The sequence below is a fragment of the Odocoileus virginianus genome, chromosome 31 (genome assembly GCF_023699985.2).
Source record: "Odocoileus virginianus isolate 20LAN1187 ecotype Illinois chromosome 31, Ovbor_1.2, whole genome shotgun sequence".
Classification (NCBI taxonomy): Eukaryota; Metazoa; Chordata; class Mammalia; order Artiodactyla; family Cervidae; genus Odocoileus; species Odocoileus virginianus.
This window is the reverse complement of record NC_069704.1, coordinates 16,515,660-16,535,519: the sequence shown is the minus strand read 5'-3', so window position 1 is coordinate 16,535,519 and position 19,860 is coordinate 16,515,660. Positions and strand designations below refer to the sequence as shown.

At 40.9% G+C, this 19,860-nt stretch overlaps 2 protein-coding genes across 2 annotated transcripts in view; both read left to right on the top strand.

The window, feature by feature from the left end:
- Positions 1-2,983, top strand: part of FKTN (fukutin) — an 88,886-nt gene extending 85,903 nt beyond the window's left edge. The window contains exon 11 of the mRNA XM_070459349.1: positions 2,894-2,983. Coding sequence (XP_070315450.1) covers positions 2,894-2,955 — 62 coding nt within the window. The 3' untranslated portion in view covers positions 2,956-2,983. The remainder of the gene's footprint in view (positions 1-2,893) is intronic.
- On the top strand, positions 2,965-7,148 carry TAL2 (TAL bHLH transcription factor 2). The gene has a single exon (XM_020869457.2). The coding sequence runs from the start codon at positions 3,055-3,057 to the stop codon at positions 3,370-3,372; it is 318 nt and encodes a 105-aa protein (XP_020725116.1). The 5' UTR covers positions 2,965-3,054; the 3' UTR covers positions 3,373-7,148.
- The last annotated feature ends 12,712 nt before the right edge of the window (positions 7,149-19,860 follow it).

Below are 19,860 nucleotides of genomic sequence, written 5' to 3'. Positions count from 1 at the left end.
TCCTACCCAGGCAGAAGCAGGAAAGTCAACAGGAACCTGCATGGGGAAATGTCCTGGGGGCATATATCCTTCTAGCTGATATTTTACGTAATATTAATAGTTTGTCATTCTTAATCCCCTAAATACTGCTTCCTTCTTAAACATAGTTTTGCTAGGTCTCAGAGCTCCTCTTTGAAGAGTAAGGCAATGTTCTTAGCATTAGCCACACAGGGAGATCATGTGAGGGGTGCACTGTTGATACCTCACTTCAGGAAGAAACTTGCAATTCAGCTGCAAGGAGTGTAGTTGCTGATAGCCATCAGTAGCAGTGCTGACGGGACTCAGGACTGGGTTCTTCAGGTAGCCCCCAGCCTATGAGTGAGTGTGGCAGCGTTGCCAGGACCTGGCAATTCTTGCCCGATAGAGTCTCTTTTACAAACTTTTTGCCCCAGAGCTCCCTGTTGGGTTGGCTTCCACTTTTCCAGCTCTGCATTACAGCCTGAGGCTCTTCTGACCAGTCCTGCAGCCTCCCTGCTTTGATTTTGCAAGTGTCAGATGTGCACTGCAGTCTGAAGACATTCTTGGTCCAAGTCTTTCTTTTCTTTTTTATCTTTCACAGGCCTTAACTCCCAATAAACTGCTAGTTGTACATCCAACTCCAGCTTGACATCTGCTTCCTAGAGGACCAAGCTGACCTACCTGGGGAGTTTTAAAAAATACCGATGCCCCCAGAAACTTTTATTAAATTGGTCTGGGGTGCAGCCTGGGTGAATCCAATAAGCAGCCCAAGTCAAGGGCCACTGGAATAGAAGAAAAGTTCTGGAGCAGAAGTTCCAAGTGTTTATTAAGTTAGAAAAGGATCTTCTTTCTCACAAGTCACTAGGGCTTCAACAAATCACTTCTTTAGGTCCTTTTCAAATAAAATGGGCCCGCCCTTTCATACCATAGGTGCCAATCGGTAACCCTCCAACTCCTTCCTGCAATGGTGGGCCATTAACACAAACAACAGTTATGGAAGGAAGCTGGCATTTTGAGAGGCACCTGCCAACTTCCTGATATTCCATATGTTGCTTGTCTGTAACCCATGTCAGATACTCAGTGTTCACCTACAGACTCATATCCTTGTGTGTGCATGCATGCGTGCTCAGTCAGTCATTTCCGATTCTTTGTGATGCTATGGACTACAGCCCACCAGGCTCTTCTGTCCATGGGATTCTCCAGACAAGAATACTGGAGTGGATTGCCATCCCCTCCTCCAGGGGATCTTTCCGACCCAGAGATCAAATCTGAGTTTCCTACATCTCTTGCATTGCGGGCAGATTTCTTTACCAATGAGCCACTGGGGAAGCCCCTCATATCCTCAGAAAAGCCCAGATAAAAGTAGAAGAAAGGTAGAATTTAGGGAAAAGTTCAGCAGCGTTGACCCGATCATTTTGGTATTGACATGATTCTTTGACACTTTTCTCTAGTCAGCAAGTTTCTCTCTAGATTTGACCCTTGGTGTGTGGAACCTTGTCCTGTGATTCTTAAGTATTTCTTCTGTATGTGCCACCTTCTCCATCAGGCCATCCAATAAGCTCCTTGAGCACAAGTATCCCATCCAGCCAAGTCCACAAACCCAGCTAGCAGAGCAGGCCTAGCGCAAAGCAGGTCTACAGGAAGGTTTAAAATAAAGGAACAAAGGTAGCAAGAGCCGAGAGATTGTATAACCAGACTTGTTATAGAAAAACAAGATATTACCTTCACCCCAGTACTCACAACTCAGTATTTCACAAGTCATTTTTATTTATAAACATTTTTGTTGTATTTATTCCTCAACACTTTTATAGCCATTACTGTTGTGTCAAGCACTGTTGAAAGTGATTTACAAATATTAAACTTATTTAATTCTCTAATAGCCTTTGCCTACCTGCAGGAGTTCAGCAAGGGAAGGATATGGGAGGCTCTGGGATGGCCTGGAAGGGTTTGTAGGAATGGAAAAGAGGATTTCATCTGCTCTTTAAAGATTGTGTAGAAATACGCAAGAAGACAGTAAGGAGGGAACTCATGGGACAGATAGGTATGGGATTGAGAATATTTACTACTCTTTGGGTCGGGGGTGGTGGTGTGGGGAACAGGCAGGGACCCTCTGCCCAGGTTGCTGAGACTGGGGCAGGTGGCAAACCGATAGCTATGAGCCAAGGGCACCAAACATCTGGTGCTGGGTTTTGGCCTATTTCCTGATGTGCCATAAACATTCCCATTGATATATGTTAATCCACCTGAACAAAGGGGCCCGTGCCTCTCAGAGGACCAAATGGCACCATTAGGATTGGCAATACGTGATAATAGTCACCTCGCCTGCGGCTGGAAAAATCATCCAAATTCAACCTTGGGGAGCCTGGCTATCTCCTGCAGCACCCATATCAAATTGTCACCCCTCACCTACTCCTTTTCTTTGCTTGTCATGCTAAATAACCCCACTGCTACTCTTCATACAACTGAGCTTCAAGATTCTTTATCACCCTGTTCATCCCCTCTAACTGTGCTCTGGCCTAGACATTTTAGCTCTTACACAGTGCGCCCAATCCTGCAGATAAAGTTGACCAGCCAAGAGAGTAGTGCTGTCATCTTCTTCATTCCAGATGTCATGTTGTAAATGAAACCTAGGATCGCAGTCCCCCTCCCCCCCTTTAAAGAGTCTAAATTCAACTCCCTATTAACAAATATATGTTTTATTCACATGTGTGCTCAGTCCTACACTGTGCCTGATTCTGAACACTTAGGAAGAGTTGGTTATAAAAGAAGTAATGGGAGTCTTAGCATAAAACCACCCTTTTACCTGGAGGCTGTGAAACAACCAGGGCGAGAAAAGCTGACAGGAGGTGTTCTCACCCTGCCCTTTCTTCTGCCACATTTTCTTCTCTTGTCACAGGAAGACCCACAACACCTGGAAATGAGGCAGCACATCCCCTAAGATCTGGGTGGAGAAGATGAACAACTTAAGCTCCTGGCAGGACGTGGGCTTCCCAGCAGGCCTCTGACAAGGTGCTGGCCCCCAGGGCCCTATCTCTTTCCTGTCTCAGGAACTCCAACATGACCAGAAAGATCTTCACGAACACCAGGGAGCGGTGGAGGCAGCAGAATGTCAACAGCGCCTTTGCCAAGCTGAGGAAGCTCATCCCCACTCACCCTCCGGACAAGAAACTGAGCAAAAATGAAACACTTCGCCTGGCCATGAGGTATATCAACTTCCTGGTGAAGGTCTTGGGAGAGCAGAGCCTACAGCAAACAGGAGTGGCCGCTCCAGGAAACATTCTGGGCCTCTTCCCCCAAGGACCCCACCTGCCAGACAGGACTCTTCTTGGTGACTACCAGGTTCCATCACCCGGCTCAAGCCACCACATTCCATAATAGTGGGGCTCTGGCTGTTGTGACCCCAGGCAGCACTGGTTCAGAAGTCACTAGCTGTCAACAGCCTTTTTGCAAGTACCAGAGTCAGCATGGTGAATAATTTGTGAGGCATGAATTCAAGCTTCATAGGAGGTATCTCAGGGTCAGCTGCAGAATGCTAAAAGGAGGCAAAAAAGGGAGGTGGCCGTATATCCCCTTCCCTTGGGGCTTCAGGCAGAGCAGTCTGTATCTGTCGATTTTATAAATCCAGGTTCCTGCATAAGACGTTGTTTTTGGGGGAAAAAAGACCCTTACGTTAAAAACTGGTTTGAAAATCACTGTTTTACGTAATATGTTTTCAGTTGTAAGAAGAGTTTCCTTATAATGGATCGCAGATGGATGAGTAGAAAATGCCACCCTCCAAACATATTTTAAAGTTCGTTCTGAAAAATGAGGCATATTTGATCAAGGGTGAACAGCATAAGACAAATGAAAAGATAGCCCTTGCAGAAACCAGCCTGGAGACTTGTGGGGAATCTGTGGATAAAAGACCCTTCTGACACAAGAGGACCACAAGAAGGCAGAAGATACGTGCAGGAGAGCTCTGCATCCTCTATCTCTATGGAAATGTGAGGTGTCACTTGCATTGGACCACGAGTATATGTGTTATCGCTAAAGACAAATGGTGGATTATACCTATGAGAGGAAAGGACGTGATAATTTGTGAGAGTTCATGGTTTTCTTAGGAAAAGCAGTTAACTAAAATAGTTTTCCTAATCCTTTAGTTTCACATGTCAGGTATTGAAAACTTTTAATTCAGCATTAGTTCCTGATGATTTAAGACCTGTAAAATTCAAATAGAATGATGGAAATCTAAATATTACCATTCAACAGCTCATTTAACAGAGAGCTTAACAAAAGGTTCAGAGTAGACAATTGGAGTGTAACACCAGACTCAAATGAATGATGGGTGAGTGACTTGTCTTCCCTGCTGGGGAGCATTAGCTCAGTCTTACACTGGGAAGGGCGGTGCCCACAAAAGGATGAACAGCGTGGATCTGGCAGAACTCACAACTGTATGCCACCGTGATGATGCTTGGATTCAAAAATGAATCCCATAGTTAAGCACAGAATACAAATAATGTCATTTGATTGTCTCTGGAACATTTTACTTCCCAAAGTTCTTGACAGAACATTAGTTTTAAAACCTTCTGAACTACAGGAAGGAAATTGATAGGCTTGAGATTATGTATACACAATAGAGGAATTGAAATTTTCTGCCTCTCTAGAAAGAAGGTATTCAATTTATGAAAGGCTGAAATGAGCCTCTTTGGTTTGGTGATCAGAAGAAATCTGGATGAGGCATTCTCAAAATAGCGAGTTCATAATGTCATTAAACTCGCCACAGCATTCATACGTATGGCACAATACATTTATCAAAACAATGCATTTGGGACTTCTCTGGTGGTAGTTAAGACTCTGCACTTCCAATGCAGGGGACGTGGGATTCCTGGTCAGGGTACTAAGATCCCACATGCCGTGTTAGTTAGTTAATTCAGTCACTCAGTCATGTCTGACTGTTTGTGACCCCATGGACTGCAGCATGCCAGGCTTCCCTGTCCATCAGTAACTCCCGGAGCTTACTCAAACTCATGTCCATCAAGTCGGTGATGCCATCCAACCATCTCATCCTCTGTCATCCCCTTCTCCTCCTGCCCTCAATCTTTCCCAACATCAGAGTCTTTTCCATTGAGTCAGTTCTTCACATCAGGTGGATTGGAGTATCAAAGTATTGGAGCTTTAGCTTCAGCATCAGTCCTTCCAATGAATATTCAGGACTGACTTCCTTTAGGATTGACTGTTTGGATCTCCTTGAAGTCCAAGGGACTCTTCAAGAGTCTTCTCCATCATCACAGTTCAAAAGCATCAGTTCTTCAGTGCTCAGGTTTTTTTATAGCCCAACTCTCACATCCATACATGACTACTGGAAAAATCATAACTTTGACTAGACACACCTTTGTTGGCAAAGTAATGTCTCTGCTTTTTAATATGCTGTCTAGGTTGGTCATAGCTTTTCTTCCAAGGAGCAAGCATCTTTTAGTTTCATGGCTGCAGTCACCATCTGCAGTGATTTTGGAGCCCAAGAAAATGAAAAACAAAACAAAACAAAAAACATGCTGTGTAGCATGGCCAAAAAAAAATAAAAATAAATAACAAGAATAATAAAATAATTTTTAAAAAAAGAAACAGTGCATTTTTGTGTGTAGGTCCTTTCTTTAAACTGCATTCAATAGACATCCCCACAGACCCAGAGTAGTACGGAGAAACACATAAACACAGAAACCAGGGGATTCCCCAAATTTGCATTTCTTTCTCATGAGCTTTTGTGTTCTCGTGAGCTTATGTGGACTTAAATTCATCCCCAAACTACTACGTGATAGCACATCTCAAAACTCTGGTGATGGTTGTCAATTGAGTAATATTGCTTATTCTCTCATCTGGCATTAAATCACATTAACACTTTTGACAGTCTTTTTGTATTGTGCTGTGCATCAGTCATATTTGACTCTTTACAACCCCATGGACCATAGCCCATCAGGTTTCTCTGTCCATGGGGTTTTCCCAGCAAAAATACTGGAATGGGTTGCTATGTCCTCCTCTGGGGGGTCTTCCCACCTCAGGGATTGAACCTGGGTCTGTCTCCTGCATTGCCAGTGGATTCTTTACCACTGAGCCACAAGTAGCCTCATTTTGAACTGTAGCTGAGGAAGGCAGAGAAGACCTTTTTGTGTGAACACAGGATTTTACTGCTCTTCTCAGAGTGAGTGCACTTCTCTGCTATTGGGGCCTTGTCTGCTGTGCACAGGGGGCCTTTCCACTGAAATGTAACTGAGTGCCGCTGAAAAGTCATGAGGAGATTGAGTATCATTCAATTAAATGAGGGGAACAGTTTTTTAAAGAAACTCTGCAGGAAATTCCTATGATAAGTGAATAAACATTTAATATATTTCTTAATGTAATTCATCTCTTAAATTAGTTCTTTTGCAAGTTGGGTCTTGGTCTGTCAAGTTGTATTAGGTTAAAGTGACTGTCAAAAGGAATTGTAGGTACCTGTGTACCAGAAGCTTGGCAAGGTACACATGAGACTGGAAGCTAATTCTAAACTCACTCCACAGCTTTCCTTGGTGTCCTGTATTTTCAGCTTGGTGACTGCAACAGTAAGAATTTATGGTTCAAGTGAATTATAGTTCACCCATGGAACATCTCTTTACGGATCATTTGAACCCAACAGAAAAATTTAGACCAATTATATCATCTATGCTTCTCTATTACTTGTTCTGCTATGGACACCGCTGAAAGCTTCCAGAAACCAAGTATAACAGGTCCATTTATTTATATAGATCATTAGATTGGCTAGTTCTACTCCTCACTTTACAGAGGAGATAACAGTCCAGAGGGTTTTGAAGTAACTTTGTAGAGGTCACATGGACAGTTAGTGGAAACCCAGGACATAGTGTAAGATCTCCTGACCCAGCATCCAGTCTATTCAGCCATGAAGGATTTTAGGATTGGAAATGGACAAGCATCTTATTATTAGGCTCATCTCTTAGCAATAATGTTCAGTGATCTTCTTCATATGCCTTTTAATTGAAATTGAATCAGTGTGCTTTGTAGAATGTGATTAGAGGTACCAACCAAAGATTTTATTTGTTGATGTTTTGTGAGTTTTTAATCATTGATTCTAATTTGCTATTTAACTATTAATTTATTGAAAATAAATTATTTAAGAAAAGAAATTGTTATTTTTTTTTTCATTTTAGAAAATATTTCACAAATTTACTAAGCACAGCCTCCATCTCTCCACCCTCACAATGACTGTTCTGGCTTTGAACCCCACTCCTTCTGTTGTCTCTAGTCTAATAAAAACATAGCATTCCCTGATCAGCCCCTCCTTTTCCTTCACTTTCACACAGCTTCCTAATTGTCTTTCTCAAACCACAACTACAGCCACCCCCAGCTATCAAACCTTCAGCGTCTCGTCCACCAGACTGAGACAGATACTGTGTCCCAGCAAACCAGGCCCTCTGTAGCCTGGCTCAGTGTACCCTTCCTTTCACCTTCCACAGTTGCCTGAATGTATCAGACGTGCTAAGGAAACTGCTTCACTTGATGGTCCCCAAACACTCTCCACTGTTTGATACCTCCAGTTTTACTCTTGTGAGTCTCTCTGCTTGCACTAAATTCCATTTTCTAAAATCCTTCAGGACTGATCTTAAATACCACTCCTTCAGGAAGCTTGACTCATCTTAAACACCATCTTACATGAAGTCCTCCTAGATTTCCACCACTCAATATAGTCTCTTCTTTTGTAGAATACTCTTATTGCTTTAAGACTCTTGTTTCCTCTTCCCTGCATTACAGACATCTTGTGTATATTCTGTCCCCAGCAACAAGATCTCCTTGAGGGCCGTGACAATTTATAACACTGAATCCTCACAACAGCCCTGCCAGTGACTTTACTTTCAAAATGAGAAAACTAGGTCAAGACTGGCTCCATTAAGAATATTCCTCTAGCCTCTCTTAAAAGATAACACTGAAATGTAACTTGAAAGAATTCACCGGCAGTCCAGAGGTTAATACTCAGCTTTTCACTGAGTAATGGCCTGGGTTCCATTCCTGGTCGAAGAACTAAGATCCCACAAGCCTCACTGTGCAACCAAAAAAAGAAAAGAAAATGCAACTTTGCATCTTGAACAAGCTGAATTCCCCTGAGAAATACAAAGTCTAAAGCTCTTTTTAAAAGTTTGTTTCTCAAAATTTTCCTTTCAACAAGGCCTTTGCAGCACCTGCCTGATGAGGTTTCACCACCTAAGGATGGCTTGAGATGACCCAAACATATGTAAGTTATACACAACAGGCTTTGTCCTTAAGAGGCTAAAGGATGAAAGGAACCAGGAGAATGGACAGCTTAACTCCTGACCCACAGACCAAAGGTTAGCTGAAAGTCACATCCTTAAATAAAAAGGTCAAAGATAAGGAAGGAATCTAAGAGCCCAATGGCAATGCAAAGAGGGGATTTAAAGTGGCAGATGCTAGGAAGGAATGCCAAGGGGCGAGTGTGGCTAAAGGATTATGGGAAGCCAGGGTGTGGCCTCCTAAACACAGTCTCCCTTCTGAGACTGTTAGAGCTTGCTATAAACTGGGAAACTTTCTGTTCTATTTCCTCTTTGTTGCTAATGACCTATCGCTAGCATTAAAATCACTAGGTTTAAAAATTTTTTCTAGATTTTAAAAAGCACTAGATTTTTACATAAACCTTAGGTTTGTAATCTATCAAATAACGTTTAAGAATTTAATTTCCAGAGCTCAAGGGGGTAGTTGAACAAGGCAAGCTGTAGAATTGCCTTGTCTGGATAATTTTAAAAATTAGGATTATCCAATATGTTCATACGCTTGAACCTAAGTAACTTTCCTTCTAGGAAGCTATCATAAAGAAGTAATCAGAATTATAGTCAAAGGATTATCTGTGTGGGTATCTATTTCAGAGTTATTTACAATGTAAATAAAAATAAAATAAATTTATAACAGTAAGAGTCAGAACCAAGATTTGCTGAACATATTTGCCTACAATATGCTAGGCACTGTGACAAGAGCTTCTAGCATATCAGCTCACCTAATCTTCATAACAATTTATATTGTTACTGTAATATCAATTATATGTTTTGTTCTTATTTCACAGATGACAAAACTGAAATTTAGGAGATGATGATTTTTTAAAGGATGAGTTTTTTAAGTTTTTATTTTATATTAGAGTTTAGTTGATTAATAATGTTGTATTAGCAATGGAATATTACTCGGCTATAAAAAGGAATGCATTTGGGTCGATTCTAATGAGGCTGGTGAACCTAGAGCCTACTATACAGAGTGGAGTAAATCAGAAAGAGAAAGACAAATATCGTATATTAGTGCATATATATGAATCTATAAAGATGGTACCGATGAGCCTACTTGCAGGGCAGCAAAGGAGATGCAGACATAAAGAACAGACCTTTGATCATAGTGGGGGACGGGGAGGAGATGACTGGAGAGAATAGTCCTGAAACATATACATGACCATATGTGAAATAGATGGCCAGTAGGAATTTGCTGTATGATGCAGGGATCCCAAAGCCAGTGCTGTGACAACCTAGAGGGGTGGGAGGGGGAGCGAGCTCTCAGAGGGAGGGGACGTGTGTGTGCCTGTGGCTGATTCATGTTGATATGTGGCAGAAACCAGCACAATATTGTAATTATCCTCTGATCGAAAATAAAAGTTCAATGATGTGTTAGTTTCAGGTGCACAACAAAGTGATTGTTATACATGTATCTATTCTTTTTCAAATTCTTTCCCCACTTAGGTTATTACAGATTATTGAGCAGAGTTCCTGTGCTTATACGGTAGATCCTTGTTGGTTATGTTTTTTTTTGGCTGCATCACATGACATGTGGACCTTTCCTCACCAGGGATCTTGTGCTCCTTTCATCGAAAGTGTGGAGGCTTAACCACTGGCCCACCAGGGAAGTCTTGGTTATCTGTTTGAAACATAGCAGTTTGCATATGTCAATCCCGAATTCCCAATCTCCCCTCTCCCCAACCCTTCTCTCCTGGTAACCATAAATTAGTTCTCTAAGTCTGTGAGCCTGTTTCTGTTTTGTAAGTAAGTTCATTTGTATGATTTTTTTTTTTTTAGGTTCCCCATATAAGCAATTTCACATGATATTTGGTCTTTCTCATCTGACTTACTTCACTTAGTATGATACCTTCCAAATCCATCTATGTTGCTGCAAATGGCATTATTTCATTCTTTTTAATGGCTGAGTAATATTCCATCATATATATTATATATATGTATATATAATATATATATATTACCACATCTTTATTCATTCACCTGTGGATGACGTATAGATTGCTTCCATGTCTTGGCTATTTTATACAGTGCTGCAGTGAACACTGGGGTGCATGTATCGTTTCAAACCATGTTTTTCTCTGGGTGTGTGCCTAAGAGTGGGATTGCTGGATCGTATGGTAGTTCTATTTTTAGTTTCTTAAACAACATCCATGATGTTCTCTATAGCGGTTGTACAAATTTACATCCCCACCAATAATGTAGGAGAGTTTTCTTTTCTCCACACCATCTAGCTTTTGTAGACTTTTCAATGATGGCCATTCTGACTGGTGTAAGTGATATCTCATTATAGTTTTGATTTGCATTTCTCTAATAATTAGCCATGTTAAGCATATTTTCACATGTCTCTTGGCCATCTGTATGTCTTCTTTGGAGAAATGTCTTTTTAGGTCCTTTGACCATTTTTTGATTGGGTTGTTTGAGCTGCATGAGCTATTTGTAAACTTTGGAGATTCTCTCTTATCAGTCACGTTATTTGCAAATATTTTCTCCCATTCCGTGGGTTGTCTTTTCATTTTGTTTATGGTTTCCTTTGCTCTGCAGAAGCTTTTGAGCTTAATTGGGTCCCATTTGTTTATTTTTGTTTTTATTTCCATTACTCTAGGAGATGGCTCAGAAAAGATATTGCTGCAATTTATGTCAAAGGGTGTTCTGTCTATGTTTTCCTCTAGGAGTTTTATAGTATCCAGTCTTACCTTTAGGTCTTTAATCCATTTTAAGGTTATTTTTGTGTGTGGTGTTAAAGGATGTTCTAATTTCATTTTTTTTATATGTGTCCGTCCAGTGTTTCCAGGACTGTTTATTGAAGAGACTGTCTTTTCTTCATTGTTTAGTTTTGCCCTCTTTGTGGTAGATTAATTGACCATAGGTTTGACTATCGCCAAACCTATGTGGATATTCAGAGCACCTTGTCTAAGGATACCTCGCACTCCTGCCTTTTCTGCCACTCCATTGTTCTATGTAAGAGGATGTGTGAAATGCAACTGTTTCAACCAACCGCCCAAGGGAGACACGGCCTGTCAGAGCTCATGAGCTTCTCAGGCCTTACTCCATCTACTTCTCACCTCTTTTCTCTGAATATCAGGCCTCCAGAACCCCAGATCACACTAAAGTTATTCACATGTTCACTTTGGCTTCTGGCAAATAGAAATTCTTTCCTTACCTGCCTCCCTAGACTAAATTTCTTCCCTAGGCTCCAGAGCCTCTGAAAGTAGCCTCACACTGTCTTCCTTGTTCTTCTCTGAGAGGCTATATTACTCTAGGCCCAGGAGAAAGGATGCTTCATCATAGAAATGGAGGATAGACATACTGGTGAAAAGAAAGGAGATAAAGCAGAAGAGAGAGAGTTATTTGGACTAGAAAACTACACTGTGTTTGGGTATCAGGATACCTCTACCTGGACACACGCCATAAGAGAACTGAAGATGGAAGATTGCAGGTGGGGACAGGAAATATAAATGCCTTGAGGAAGGGTTATTCATATTAATTGAGTGTCTGCTATGTGCCACACATTTTATAAATGTCATCTTCAATACTTCTAACTACCATTTAGTGGAGGTATTTGCTTTAATTTATAGTCGGGGCGATTGTGGCTTTAAAGAGTCTAGGAGACCAACTTAAGATTCGTGCAATAAACAAGCAGCAAGACAAGGCTCTGAATCCATATCTGCCTTTCAGCACAGGCCAAATCTCTCTGTGTTCTTCTACCTTGAAGAATAGAAACCTCTCATGGTTTCTAAATGGACTTAGGTTTATAAATGGACTTCCCTGGTGGCTCAGATGGTAAAGAATCTGTCAGCAATGCTGGAGACCCTGGTTTGATCCCTGGGTCAGGAAGATCCCCTGGAGAAGGGAATGGCTACCCAGTTCAATATTCTTCCCTGGAGAACTCCATGGTTAGAGGAACCTGGTGGGCTATAGTCCATGGGGTTGCAAAGAGTCAGACATGACTGAGCAACTAACACACACAGACAGAGGAAGTAAGTGCTCACTGCAAGTAGGCAATGATTGAGATTAATTTTTTTTTAAGTACAGAGTAATTTAATTGGTAATTTGTGTTTTCTATCCACAAGAGTTCTTTGCTAGAGAATAAATTATCCAAAGGAAATGAAGGGGGTTCTGTTCCTATTATGTTGAACCCCACTTTAAATTATGTTGAACACCACTGCAGAAGAGGTATCAACAGATATGAGCCTCCTCTATCTGGCCTTTGATGTTCATCACGTTGTAAGTCAGGTTTAAAAGAGGTTTTCCTTTTACTCTTGTAGAGTTGGAGACATTCAGATGCTGTCTGAGCATCATGTAAACTGGTGCAGAGGGTCAATCCATAGCAAGTACAGGGATGTCGTCTCAGGACTCTTTCATCTTTAAGGGTAAAAAAAATCTTTCTTCCAAGCAGGAAGGGTAGAAGAAATCACCTCCTGGAAGTTCAAAATTTATCATACACATAGATTAGGGTCCTTCTTAGTTTTCAAAATAATGAAAATTTCATTTATACCCATAAAGTGTCTATAGCCAAGAAAGGTGCACTCAAGTCAAAAAAATTCCCTGGCTTCCCCTATTTTAACAGTTTTGATAGCTGAGTTTTCCTCTTGTGGTTTCTAAGCACACATCACCCACAGTCCTAAAACCCCATCACCCAGCTTTTTTGTTTGTTTTCTGGAAATAAAGGAAAAATACAGAAGTCCAATTCAGCAAGTACTGAAATCAAACATCCTCTGAACTTTGTTCCCAACAAATAAACCCCTTATCAGTCTCTTGCAGAGATTCTAAAATGCTTATCTCGATAGACCCGATTATGGGGCTGACCCACTCTCAATACTGAGTAGGAATCAAACGGGCATTCTCTTCTGTCAGCAAGCCCCGCTTTGCGATCCAGATAAATCAATTAATGGGATGCAGAGCTGCTGTCCTGCCTTTCTCTTCCCCATGCTTACCTCCCCCAGCTCCCTCGGACTTCTCAGTCCCCTGTTTAATACCATCTAAGAGTCCTTATTTACAAGAGGGCTTGTGCAGGTGCAAGCTTTCAGGCCAGCAGCCCAGGAGCAATTGTCCCCTCTGCCCTTCCAGCTCCAGGCTCCCCTCTTTGTGAGGCACTTTTCTTTTCTCTGCTTTTCAGACGGAAAAAAATGCCCCTCAGCAGCTCATCTAATCGGATTATGCTAATTTGTACTTCATGAACCTAAACAGCATAACTAGATCTGCAGAGAGCTAGGGCCAGGAAGAGAGGAACAACGACTTTGTCGGTAAACCTACCCCCCAAAAGTGCCAAAAGAAAGTACATCATGTGTTCAATCACACAAAGCTGCTAGTCCGGGAAGCCCACCGAGCTCTTGACAACTGAGAGTGCCCAGCAGCCGGCTGTGTTCAAAATAGAAAAAGCAAGGCACAGTGAAGGCACAATGAGGACCAAAATGGCAAGGCTGTTTGCCCCTGTTGTAAAGTAAGTTTCTTCTTCTTCCTTCCCAACTTACTCACATTTACCCTCTTGGCAACTCAATATATAAGGTTAGAAGCTGCAGCCAGGTGGTACAATTCAACAAATATTTATTGGCACCTACTGCCTCTTAAGGATGACAGTTGTGGTCCTGTCTTCCTTGAGTTGGGAGGTGCAAAAGTGTCTAACACTTAAAATGTGTTGCCTTCAAAATGTGCACTCTGGTAGAGAAACATACTCTAGGTATGGAAATCAGAAAACACCTCAATCAGGCAATTGCTATTCCTGCATTTGTTCTCTGCCTTGTTTTTGCTGATTCTGCTAGGAGCATCTTCTGGAATCTTCCACACCTGACTTTAAAAATAATTTATGTTCATTTAAACCTTTATGTTTATTCAAAATATAGAAGTATATAATCTTCGTAATGGACAGTAAGATAAACAAAACTGGTGTTTTCAAGCCCATTTTCAAGTGTCAAAACTGCAACTTAAGAAATGTTAAAGGAGTCAATCCAAGGAGAATCCTCCAGTTAATGACTTGAGCTTCTGAGTCCAAATCCAGTGTGTTCCCTCCCCCCAACCCCTGCATGCTGCCTCACATTGACTTCACACTGCCTCACATGCTACCTCAAGTTGACTTACATTCTGTAAGACTGTACACAAAACGTTAACATTCTGTAAGACTGTACACAAAACGTTAACTTTTATATACTAATGGTTTCAAAAAAGCTTCACATATTGTGAAATTGGAAAAGCCAATTTGAATTTTCAAATAGGTAAATAAAATTGTTCCAGAATAATCTAGACAAGTGTTTTCAATTAACTTCAGCTCATTTTTAGCCCTTAAATTTCCTGCCACTGTTCTTCTATATTTATAGCGTTCACTTTCCTCCTTTTTTGGTCAAGACATAGTCAAATGCTGCCTGAATTGGTCTCTTCTACCGATTCAGGAGTCTGACCCTTTCACACATCAGGTTCCTGCTGCCCTGGGTGGTTAGTAGGCAGCCCTTGGGCTTGTTAGTTTCTAAACTGGTTACACTCTTGGGTGAGGAAGTCCCAGCTGTTGCAGCTATATTCTCTGGAGATTGCCACATACCTGTCTCTATCACGACTTTCTCTTCTTTCAAAGCCCTCATTCACACTGAGTGCCTGTATCTGATCTGAGAGATGTTTGTAATTCACGTCCATTTACAGAGTTGAAAACATCTAGTGTCCTGAAATTAATGAATGATTGAGGCCTTCTCAGTTCACATGCTCATTTCACCACACCTCCCTCTCCATCACCCCTAAAGTAGCCTAATTATGCAGCAGTAAGTAATGTTTCCATCAAGAGAAGAAAAGCAAAGCATGTTTCATCTCTGCTATCCCTTTTCTCCCACCTTCTGTCCTCTCTCTTTGCTGTTTTTAATACCTAAAAATTTGTTCTTATACTCTTATAGCCTCAGATCCTAAGTAGGATGGAATGTGGGAGGCAGAGGTGAAAAACTTCAGGTGTGTTTAAATAAATCATTTCTTGCCGCAAAAAATGTTATTCTTACTCAATTTAAAAATTATTCAAGATAGATTTTTTTTTTGCCTGAAAATTTTCCACCAGTATTTTTGAAGAAGTTTGCTTATACAGTTGAATATTATAGGCAAATTTCAGACTACCTTTTGCTAGTAGTTTAATAGCCAGCAATCTAAACAATAGTGAATATGTAAACATATTAACCTTGGTGTTAATTTACCTGCAAATGGCCTTTTTTTCACCACTATTGGATTTTTTTAAATTTTAAAATGCTTTATTGCTAAAAAATTAACTGTCATCTGAGACTTCAGTGAGTTGTGACCTCAAAGATCAGTGATCACAGATCAGTATAACAAATATACAATAATGCAAAAATGTGAAATATTGCAATTACCAAAAGGTGACACAAAGATATGAAGTGAGGAGATGCTGTTGGAAAAGTGGTGCTGGTAGACTTGCTGGATACAGATTACCACTAACGTTCAATTTTTAAAAAACAACATTTGCAAAGCACAGTAAAGCAAAGCATGACAAAACCAGGTATTCCTGTTCCTTATCTTCCTCAGTCTGTCAGTTCAGTCACTCATTCCTGTCTCTTTGCGACCCCGTGGACTCCAGCATGCCAGGCTTCCCTGTCCATCACCAACTCCCGGAGCTTCTGCATGCCCGTTGAGTTGGTGACTCTATCCAACCATCTCATCCTCTGTCGTCCCTTTCTCCTCCTGCCTTTAATCTTTCCCAGCATCAGGGTCTTTTCTAATGAGTCAGTTCTTTGCCTCAGGTGGCCAAAGTATTGGTGTTTCAGCTTCAGCATCAGTCTTTCCAATGAATATTCAGGACTGATTTCCTTTAGGATTGACTGCTTGGATCTCCTTGCAGTCCAAGGGACTCTCAAGAGTCTTCTCCAACACCACAGTTCAAAAGCATCAATTCTTCGGCACTCAGATTTCTTTATAGTCCAACTCTAACATCCATACATGACTACTGGAAAAACCATAGCTTTGACTAGACACACCTTTTTTGACAAAGTAATGTCTCTGCTTTTTAATATGCTGTGTAGATTGGTCATAGCTTTTCTTCCAAGGAGCAAGCATCATTTTATTTCATGGCTGCAGTCACCATCTGCAGTGATTTTGAAGCCCCCCAAAATAAAGTCTCCTATTGTTTCCATTGTTTCCCCATCTATTTGCCATGAAGTGATGGGAACAGGTGCCATGATCTTAATATCAAGCCAACTTTTTCACTCTCCTCTTTCACTTTCATCAAGAGGCTCTTTAGTTCTCCTTGCTTTCTGCCATAAGGGTCATCTGATTACTGACATTCTCCTGGCAATCTTGATTCCAGCCTGTGCTTTATCCAGCCTGGCATTTCTCATGATGTACTCTGCATATAAGTTAAATAAGCAGGGTGACAATATACAGCCTCGAAGTACTCCTTTCCCTCTTTGGAACCAGTCTGTTGGTCCATGTCCAGTTCTAACTGTTGCTTCTTGACCTGCATACAGGTTTCTCAAGAGGTGGGTCAGGTGGTCTGGTATTCCCATCTCTTTCAGAATTTTCCACAGTTTATTGTGATTCACACAGTCAAAGGCTTTGGCAGAGTAAATAAAACAGAAGTAGATGTTTTTCTGGAACTCTCTTGCTTTTTCAATGAACCAACAGATGTTGGCAATTTGATCTCTGGTTCCTCTGCCTTTTCTAAATCCAGCTTGAACATCTGGAAGTTCATGGTTCGCATACTGTTGAACATACAAGACCAGGAGCTGACTGTGGCTCAGGTCATGAATTCCTTATTGCAAAATTCAGACTTAAATTGAAGAAAGTAGGGAAAACCACTAGACCATTCAGGTATGACCTAAATCAAATCCCTTACGATTGTACAGTGGAACTGAGAAATAGATTCAAGGGATTAGGTAGGCAGAGTACCTGAAGCACTATGGACAGAGGTTCGTGAAATTGCACAGGAGGCAGTGATCAAGACCATACCTAAGAAAAAGAAATGCAAAAAGGCAAAATGACTGTCTGAGGAGGCCTTACAGATAGCTGAGAAAGAAGGGAAGCTAAAGGCACAGGAGAAAAGGAAAGATATTCCCGTTTGAATGCGAAGTTCCAAAGAATATCAAGGAGACATAACAAAGCCTTCCTCAGTGATCAATGCAAAGAAATAGAGGACAACAATAGAATGGGAAAGACTAGAGATCTCTTCAAGAAAATTAGAGATACCAAGGGAACATTTCATGCAAAGATGGGCTCAATAAAGGACAGAAATGGTATGGACCTAACAAAAGCAGAAGATGTTAAGAAGATGTAGCAAGAATACACAGAAGAACTATACAAAAAAGATCTTCATGACCCAAATAACCACGATGGTGTGATCACTTACCTAGAGCCAGACACCCTGGAATGGGAAGTCAAGTTGGCCTTGGGAAGCATCACTACGAACAAAGCTAGTGGGGTGATGGAATTCCAGTTGAGCTTTTAATCTTTGGTATTCTATTAACTTCATAATTATGTATGTCTGCATAGGTTTTCATTTATGGTATAATTCTGGTTGGAATTTTCAAATCTTTGTCCTCTCCCACCTCCCTACATCATTCACCATTTTTTATTTTTTGTTCATTTTGAACTCTTACTGGATGTATGTTGGACTCCCTATATTGATTTTTTTTTTACAGCTTTTCTCTTATTTGTCTTTTTACCTTTTCTTATATTTTCTTTTTTTAAAAAATTTATTTTTTAATTGAAGGATAATTGCTTTATAGAATTTTGTTGTTTTCTGTCAAACCTCAACATGAAGCCCTATTGGATTTTTACTGCTCCATTCATCTTCTTTCATCAGATTCTTATAATGTACTAAGGACTAGAGGTTAGGTTTGATGTGGGTTGAAATCTTTGGACTTTACGAAGCTGACTGCCTTGACTTCATTCAAATCAAGTACCACAGACATAGCTCTGTTAAAAAGATGACTTCTTTATGAAAATTGTAGCAATGGTTGATTTTTTTAACCTAGAAGTTTAAAAAGTTTGGCTAAGATTAAGAAAATTTGTTGAATAGAAAATTCTTAAAGTTAGATATTCACAAGATATACTAATAGAAAATCGTTACTGAATTCATGCTGGCAGTTTCTCCCCTATGTTTTGTGTAGATCTCAGGATTTCTTAAAGCCAGACTCCAGCAAATCTCTGAATGTGGAATACTATGAATGAGCCTCTCCTCTCCAGTTAAACAGCAGGGGATGCACTCTCTAAGAGGTGCTAGTATGAAAATGGAAAAGGAGTTATGTATCTGGTTAGAATACACAGGATACCAAAGCAAAATCCAGATATCTCTGAGTGTTTTTGCCCAGGATCAGTTTCTAAGGTCACAATGGAAATTCGCAAATGCAAATGCAACATAAGAATCAAAGTCCACTGTCAGATCTGGGATTAAAGCCAGAGAAAGTTAACTGATAGGAAAGATCAGAGGAATAATATCACCAAGAGAGTAGACAGGAGGTTCTACCCTTGTCCCCCCACACAGAAACGACAGTTTAACAACCATCCATGAATACCTTCATTAGAGCTCTGGAATCAAGTGCGAGGTCACAGCATCCCATTCTATTTTCTATTCAGAGACAATAGAAAAGATACAATGAAAGGGTAAGAAGAACAGATTCATTCTGTGCATGTCACCCTTCCCCAGGCTGGCACAGCACAATGCTGAAAGAGATCTCTTTGACTTGATCATCCACCACGGGGGAAGGAAAGGGCAAAGTGAGAGCCTGACTTCCCCTACCTTTCAGACTGCAACTTGGGAGGCCCTTTTCTGTCACACTTCACCCAAAACCCTGAGAGAATTGACAAGGCTAGGTCTCTGGGAAGTCGCTAAGAACAAAGAAAAGGGGTGCACAGATCTCAGCGGCTGCCTTGCAACACCCAGTAGCAAGCAGACCACTCGTGATCCCTGGGACCAGGTCCATCTGCCTGTGGACCCCAAAGCCAGCCCATGAAGAATCTCTGGCTGGGCTAACTGGTGGAGGGCTTTCACTCCACCTTGTCAGGGCTTTCTCTGACAAGCCCTCCCTGACAAGTCTATAGAGACTGGAAAAAGATGACAGCTTCTTCAAATGTGGAAACACCAGTGGAAGGCTACAAGGCTCATGAACAAATACCACCAAGGGAACAAAATCAAGCTCCAGTATCTGACCCTAAAGAAATGGAGGCCTATGAACTGCCTGACGAAGAATTGAAAACAGTCATCTTAAAGAAGCTCAGTCAGCACAAGAGAACACAGATAGACAACTAAACAAAATCTGAAAATCAATACATGAACACAACAAAAAGTTATAGTAAGGGAAATCACAAAAAAAGAGCCAAACGGAATTCTAGAGCTAAGGAATGCAGTGACCGTAAAGCAATTATACTGCAACAAAAAGAGAATACAATGGTTGAACTGAAAATCTCAATAGAAATATTCAACAGTAGAGCGAATCAAGCAGCAGGAAAAGTAAAAAACTCAAAGACATGTCATTTGAAATTATCCAGTCTGAGGAACAAAAAGAAAAAAGAATAGAAGAAAGTGAAGAAAACCTATAGGGCTTATGGCATATCTTCAAGAAAGCAAATGTATTTGTGGTAG

Excerpts from the sequence above, each read along its gene's own strand:
- TAL2 (XM_020869457.2), top strand. The coding sequence starts at position 3,055 with ATGACCAGAAAGATCTTCACGAACACCAGGGAGCGGTGGAGGCAGCAG.